At 50.7% G+C, this 7,743-nt stretch overlaps 1 protein-coding gene across 1 annotated transcript in view; it reads right to left on the bottom strand.

Annotated features, from left to right (window-relative positions):
• Positions 1 to 7,743, bottom strand: part of scfd1 (sec1 family domain containing 1) — a 32,414-nt gene that overhangs the window by 20,578 nt on the left and 4,093 nt on the right. The window contains exons 6-9 of the mRNA XM_037695148.1: positions 7,119 to 7,206; positions 6,738 to 6,827; positions 6,194 to 6,249; positions 5,323 to 5,408 (exon numbers count right to left, since the gene is read on the bottom strand). Coding sequence (XP_037551076.1) covers positions 5,323 to 5,408; positions 6,194 to 6,249; positions 6,738 to 6,827; positions 7,119 to 7,206 — 320 coding nt within the window. The remainder of the gene's footprint in view (positions 1 to 5,322; positions 5,409 to 6,193; positions 6,250 to 6,737; positions 6,828 to 7,118; positions 7,207 to 7,743) is intronic.

Below are 7,743 nucleotides of genomic sequence, written 5' to 3'. Positions count from 1 at the left end.
TTACCAGTTGAGCTAGTGGTGCTAGCCTCTGAGTTCTAACCTTGTTTTCATTGGTGAAGGCGAGCGTTCGCGCCCCCTCTCCCAATTGTCCTCTTTTACCAGTTGAGCTAGTGGTGCTAGCCTCTCTGTGTTCTAACCTTGTTTTCATTGGTGAAGGCGAGCGTTCGCGCCCCCTCTCCCAATTGTCTTCTTTTACCAGTTGAGCTAGTGGTGCTAGCCTCTCTGAGTTTTGACCTTGTTTGATTGGTGAAGGCGAGCGTTCGCGCCCCCTCTCCCAATTGTCCTCTTTTAACAGCTGAGCTAGTGGTGCTAGCCCCTCTGAATATCTTGGGCATAGCTGGGTAAGGAGCATGGACGGCTCTCACTGCTGTACAGTCTGTGGAGCCATGCTCCAGATAGATGACGGTCACGACCTGTGTCCTGCCTGCCTTGGACATGACCATCTGGTGGATGCCCTGTCAGAGAACCCCTGCATGAATTGCAGCTTCATGTCGCATGCTGTGAGGGCGGCCCGGCTGGCCCAGTTTCGCCCCAAACTCGGCGATGACCTCCCGCCTTCTGGGCAGGAGGCTCCACCTAGGCGCTCGAAGCGCCGGACTGAGGCCGCAGTTTCTGTGGCCCCTCCTGGGAAGAAGCGAGCCAGGTCTGATAGGGGCCTCTCCACAAGGGTGGAGCAGCTCTCCGCTGAATTAGCGGAGATGAAGTCCCTTTTTCAGGTACACCAACTGGGAACTGAACCAGTGGCAGCAACTGGACTCTCCTCCCCACCCATGCCTGAACTGGCTGTGGAGGAGGATGTGCTATCCTTGGCTGCCTCTGCCTCTCACTTTTTAGGTGAGGAGGACGGGCATTCATCTCGAGTCTCAGAGACAGCTTCACTCTCTTCTTCTCGGAGTGCAGTTAGTGGGTCGGGTGACGGCTCGATGCAGGACATTATGCGTATGGCCCTGAGACAACTGCAGCTGGACGTCCTGCAACCAGAGGCGTCCACCCCTGGAAGTGCCTTCTTCAGGCGCGGACTGACCCCTCCTTCCTTTTCTGTCCCTCCATCAGAGGAGTTCCTGAGGGAGTTGCATGGTTGCTGGCGGGACCCCAAGGCCTTTGCGCGCCTCTCTGCAGATGGCAGAGTGTTGGCGGCCATGCATGAGCCGGCTGCAGCAGGCTTGGATCGCATGCCAGCGATAGAACCTGCTGTTGCCTCTCTCATCGTGTCACCAGATGAAGCTCTGCGCAGTCATGTTCGGTGCCCACGAGCTCAGTGTCGTGTCACGGATGAATTCCTCTGCAGAGCCTATGCCGCCGGAGCGCGTGCTGGCCGCCTAGGTAATTCCTTGGCACACCTAATGCTTGCCCTCTCCGCGTCCCTTCAGGGGACTAGTGGTGCGACAGCAGCGATGGGCTTTAACGATGCAGCGCTTCAGGCCTTTGCACTAATGACGAGGGAGCTTGGGCGTGTGATGTCCTCCTTGGTCCAAGCTCGCCGACAGGTCTGGTTAGCTCAGTCAGCGTTGACTGAGCCATGCCGTAGAGCCCTCCGTAATGTCCCAGTGGTGCCGGGGGAGTTGTTCGGTTCGGCTGCCTTGGAAGCACTGGAACGGACTGTCCAGGCACGACAGAGAAGGCAGCAATTTTCGAGCCTTAGCAGGCCAATGCCCCCTCCACCTCCTCGGCATCCAAGGCGCCTGTCGGCTGGCTCCAGCATGCAGCCGCCGCCTGGGGGTCATAACCGGCCGGGTGGTCCTTACCCTCATGCGGTTCAGCAAAGGCCCAGCAGGAGCTCTCGTGGGTTGGTCCACCGACCAGCTGGGCAGGCTCGGACCAGGGACTCTGGCTGCCGCCCCCCCACGGCCCCTAGGGGTCGTGGAGGGAGACGGTGATGCCATCAGGCCGACCGTCGGATATTTCTCCCACCAGCAGCTCAGCTATTGGGTTGCTCACGCCGTGGACCCATGGGTGGTTGCCACTCTGACCCATGGTTACCGGCTACAGTTCCGACGGCGGCCTCGTATCTCAGGCCGGGTCAAGATGACTGTAATCGCCGACCCGGTGAAAGCTCAAGCACTAGACCAGGAACTTTCCGCCCTCCTGGCCAAGGGCGCAATAGAGGCAGTGGACCCTCTGCAACAACCCAGGGGCTATTACTCGACTTACTTCCTTGTGCAAAAGAAGACGGGCGGGTTTCGTCCCATTTTAGACCTGAGGGGACTCAACCAGTACCTAAAGGAGCTGCCCTTCCACATGCTCACAACAGCAGAAGTCCTTCAAGCTGTCACAAGGGAAGAATGGTTCACGTCTGTAGACCTGAAGGATGCATATTTTCATGTGCCTATTGCGGCAGAACATCGCCGCTTTCTCAGGTTTGCCTATCGGGGTCACCACTGGCAGTTCCGGGTACTTCCATTCGGGCTCTCTCTCTCCCCAAGGGTGTTCACTCGGTGCGTGAAGGCAGCCCTCTCTCCTCTGCAGGCCTGCGGAGTGAAGATTCTGCCGTACTTAGACGATTGGCTTCTCTGCGCCCCGTCTCAGGCCTGTGCCTTTCACGACACAAACCGCCTGCTCGCTCATATGTCCCAGTTAGGCCTCAATGTCAACCTGGAGAAGAGCTGCCTGATCCCTTCCCAGACGACCACCTTTCTTGGGGTGGTTCTGGATTCATCTTCAATGAGAGCTCGCCCATCCGCTCAAAGGGTGGCCGGCATACTCCAGCTGGTCAATCGGTTCAGGCTGGGCAAGCAGCTCCCCTATGTTGCCTTCCTGCAACTACTCGGCAAGCTGACATCAGTCACTCGGGTGGTGCCCTTAGGCCTGCTGTCACTTCGCCCCTTGCAGAGGTGGCTCAACAGCTTTCGCCTGGATGCCAGGCTGCACAGGCATCGCAAGCTCGCAGTGACGTGGTCATGTCTTCATGCCTTGACTCCATGGAGGGACGAAGATTATTTGTCCAGGGGTGTCCCCATGGGAGTGGTAGTGTGTCGCAGGGAAGTGGTCACAACGGATGCCAGCTCCATGGGATGGGGGGCTGTATGGCAACGCAGAGCGGTTCAGGGCCGCTGGGGTCAAAGAGACCATTCCAAGCATATAAATGTGCTGGAGCTGCGTGCAGTGCACTTGGCACTCAGGCACTTCCTGCCTCACCTGGAAGGGAGGCATGTACTTGTTCGGTCGGACAACACCTCTGTTGTCTACCACATCAACCATCAGGGGGGCACCAGGTCAGCACAACTTCTGAGTGTGTCCAGAGAGCTCCTGGAATGGGCCTCTCCTCGCCTGTCCACCCTGCGGGCAGCGTACTTGCCAGGGCGACACAATCAGGTCGCAGATTTTCTCTCCCGCCAAGAGTCCCCTCCGGGAGAGTGGTCCCTCCACAGAGACATAGTGCTGATGATCTGGGACCGTTTTGGTCAGGCAGAGATAGACCTGTTTGCGACGGAAGAGTCGACTCAGTGTCCCCTATGGTACTCTCTTACGGGGGCGTCGGGTGCGCTAGGCCAGGACGCATTGGCTCATCCTTGGCCAAGGGTCCTTCTATATGCCTTTCCACCCCTTTCTCTAATTTGGCCAACCCTTCAGAGAGTCCTCGAGGAGGGCCACAGGATGCTGCTGGTGGCTCCGTATTGGCCAGCGCGACCATGGTTCCCACTGCTACGAAGTCTATGTCAGGGCGTCCCATGGTGTCTTCCGACCAGAAGGGACTTGCTGTCTCAGTTGGGGGGACTGATATGGCACCCCAATCCTCAACGTCTTCGGCTGTGGGTGTGGCCACTGCAAGGCTAGGACAGCAGCTGACTGGAGTTTCGAGCCCCGTCAGACGCACCATCCTGGGCGCCAGGGCACCCTCTACTCGTCAGCAGTACGAAAACAGGTGGCGCCTGTTTTCCCAATGGTGTTCGGATCACAACAAGGATCCAGTCTCCTGTACAATACCCACCATTCTGGAGTTTCTCCAGTCTCTACTTGGTAAGGGTCGCTGTCCTTCGACGCTTAAAGTTTATGTAGCGGCAATATCATCTAATCACACTGGCATTGATGGCTGTACGGTAGGGAGCCATAATCTAGTCTCTCTTTTTCTGCGTGGTGCCCGTAGGTCACACCCGCCAACAGCTCCACGAGCACCAGGTTGGGACCTTCCCTTGGTTCTCGAAGCTCTGTGCCGTCCTCCTTTCGAGCCTCTGTCGCAGGCGGACCTCAAGTGGCTTTCATGTAAGACGGCTTTTTTGTTGGCTATTACCTCAGCAAAGAGGGTCAGCGAGCTACATGCTCTCTCAATCAGCCCCTCATGTCTCAGGTGGGGCCCTGAGGGCTCGTGTGTTACCTTGTGGCCAAACATTGCATTCGTACCAAAGGTGTTATCTCGCTCTCACTCTAACCAACCGTTGAGGCTGGCACGTTTTCAGCCTGCGCCTGGTGAGGGGTCTGCATTATTGTGCCCGGTAAGGGCACTGGAGGCATATGTTGCAGCTACTGCCGTGATAAGACATTCAGACCAGCTGTTTGTGTGTTATGGAGGCCCTAGGTTAGGCTGTCCTCTTTCCAAACAGCGCCTCTCCCACTGGATCGTGGACGTCATCTGCCACGCCTATGCTGCAGGGCCCGGCTCCCTCCCGGTCGGCTTGAAGGCTCACTCTACCAGGAGCGTCTCCGCTTCCTGGGCTGCCCTGAGAGGGGTTCCGCTGGAAGCAATATGTGCTGCTGCATCATGGGCTTCCCCAAGCACGTTCACCAGATTTTATAGAGTTAACGTGGCCACCCCTCATCCCCTGGGCCAGGTTCTTCTACAAGGGTCCTCTGGGCCTCCTCAGTGAGGTAGGTGTTAGGATTCCTTGTGACATCGTTGATATTAGTCATTCAGTGCTTTCAGCACCGCCCTCTGGCGGTCAGGAGGGATGAAATAGAACGAAAGTTACGTATGTAACTACGGTTCTATGAATCCCGGATGACCGCCAGAGCTTCTCCGTCACTCAGAATCCTTGCGTTTCGCGAGAAGATTCTGTAGGAGCAGAGCAGCGGATGACGTCGGGCTATATAGCCTCTGATTGGTCATCCGTGTCACACCTGTGACTCCGTTGGTATTATTACTCGAATCAGCGCATGCGCGAAGGGAACATTCAGTGCTTTCAGCACCGCCCTCTGGCGGTCATCCGGGATTCATAGAACCGTAGTTACATACGTAACTTTCGTTTTATTTTAACATTAAGTCCGTTTTATTCAACCTCAACACGCATGTGGACTCAAAACAGTAGGAACAAAACAGAAAAATAAGCATCTTTTAATTACACTGGTCTATTTTAATTAATATAAAAACAAACATCTTCCCACACTGACCTGAACTGTCCGGCAGCCATGCTGTCTCCAGAAAACAGACTGTTTCTGGCGTCCCGCAGGTTCTCACGCAGCTTTTTATCCAACTTCTACACAAAATACAAAGTTCATCAATAAATATACATTATGTCTGGAAGTCCAACCTGTTATATGTGTATGTATATTAACACGGTTAAGTTCTTTAAATGGTAAATACAAAATTATACAACTTTAAAAAAAGGGAAGTGTCTTTATCCATGGAGGCAAAACTTAATTTTGGACTTCCATTTCCTCGGTTTAAAAATGTGGACAGATCTACATCAGGGCGAGTTAATTACGAGTTTTGGCAGGACAGAAAGAAAAACGGCTCCATAGTTTTATATGATAAATTCCTTAACATCTGGAACATCTGTTGGTTCACCGCAAAGCAACCAGAAAGGTTAAATTTTTAAAAAAAGTATTATGATGTATCCAAGCCGTAAAGCATCATAAATAAATAAGTTCCATTTCATTTCATAGTCCGTGAAATAAACTACGGTTTCTGTGGATGATGGACGTTTGGGTCGTGTTGTTAAATATTTAGTGCAAATGTTATTTATGAAATTAAAAAAGCCAAAGTTTGGATCTAAAGATGGTGTCTGTGACCGGTTGGGAGCAATTTGTCACATTTCTTGGTCTAACTCTAGACCAACGTTTGCCAGTTTGTGTACGTACAACAGCTTTGGCGCTGTAGAATCACAGAAACTAAACTGAGGTGGGTTCTGGACGCCCGCGGGGTCACAAGCTTTCAAAACATGTTTAAAGTGTCTGGGACGTGACAGCCACTGTTTAACCAAATAAAAGCCACAGATATCTGAAGAACAGCTGAGTTTGTGTTTTGTGACCCTGAACTCACCACAGCAACCATCTCTGCAGCATTTCCTCGGGGGCAGCGGATAATCGGAACCGCACCTGATGAACACAACAAAGTCCACGTTAACCGCTGCGAGGGTCCGAGTACCTGAGACACCTGCAGCGCTCCCTTTGTACTCGCCTTCGCCTGCTAACATGCCGTTTATACCAATAAAAGCCAACCACCTTACAGAACTGCTGAAAATATTGTTTAATTTTTTTTGTCTTTTAGAGCTAGCTCAGATTGAAATAAAAATAACAAAGACTTTTTTTTAACTCAAGTCTTTAGTTTTATTTAACAGTTTATTTATTCTATGTCTACGGCATTTTTTAAGAGATGAAAAATGCCCAAATAGTTTGAGTAATTATTATTATTTTTTAATCATCTTTTAGTGGGCCAAAAAAAAAAAAAAAAAAAAAAAGATTTATTTACTGATCGATCGTGTTTATCGACACCAAAAATGAAACTAAAACGCAAACAAAGCTAAATGTGCGGCTGATTCTTCCCCACGAGCGTCAGAGGGTAAAACAAGACGAGCCGAACTCACCCAGAGTCACGAAGAAGCAGAAGAGGCTGTCCACGATGGCGTCCATGATGGCCTCCATGTCCGTGTCCTGGATGTCCGCCCTGTTGATGGCTGCTCAGGTGACAAACAGAAAAAACACACCATCCTGATTACAGCCGAATCTTTCACCCTGCTGTTGTTGGTGGTCCATTTTGCTGCCCGACTACAAACATTTACTGTAAATATGAAGTGAAGATTGTAAACAAAAAGAGTTTGAGTCTTTAAAATACCAAAAGTTTTTTTTTAACAAACTATACACCGACTGTGAGAACATTTATTTATATAGTTTTTAAACTACACTTTGTCCAAATGTTGTAGACATGAAACGGTTGGTTCATTTATTATTCAAACTTTAGCTGTTACCGTGGTAGGAGATGAGCTCTTTGTTTTGGTGGCAGAGGATGAACATGTCGTCTTCGAGGGTGATGAAGTTCAGGTATTGATCAAACACCTAAAACAAAACAATAAACTCATTTAACTAAATTAAACATCTACAGACAAACTGTTTAAGCATCGAACAACTCTCGTGTTACTGAAAGCACGTTTTATTTTGTTTGATGCAAGTTCATCTTTTTTATCGTCTTTAGGTTTAATTAAGCTTTAGGCCAAAAGATTATCTGCTTAAATCCCAGAGGGTGATAAGCATTCACCTTTAATGTTTATTTATAAAACCACTGCTGAGGTTAAAGGTGCACGCTGCTTGATTGGTTCGGTCCGACCCGATCGGACAGTCACGACATTTAAAGTGTTAAAAAATAAAAAGATTTGCAGAACGATTCGAAAATAAAAACACGCCGCCTCAAAAATCGTCTTCAGAAGGTCAAACTGAAAAACAAAAGAATGTTTGAAACGGCTGGAAGTCAGCTAAAATTAAAACATCAACAGCTAACAGGAGCAGAACCGTGGCTAAACGGTAAGAAGAGTAGAACAGCCAAAGAGAACAGTATAGTAGCTAAAAAGAACAGAACAGTGGCTAAATGCTAAACAG

The sequence above is a fragment of the Nematolebias whitei genome, chromosome 21 (assembly GCF_014905685.2).
Source record: "Nematolebias whitei isolate Nwh7 chromosome 21, NemWhi1, whole genome shotgun sequence".
Lineage (NCBI taxonomy): Eukaryota > Metazoa > Chordata > Actinopteri > Cyprinodontiformes > Rivulidae > Nematolebias > Nematolebias whitei.
This window is presented reverse-complemented; position numbering and strand designations above follow the sequence as displayed.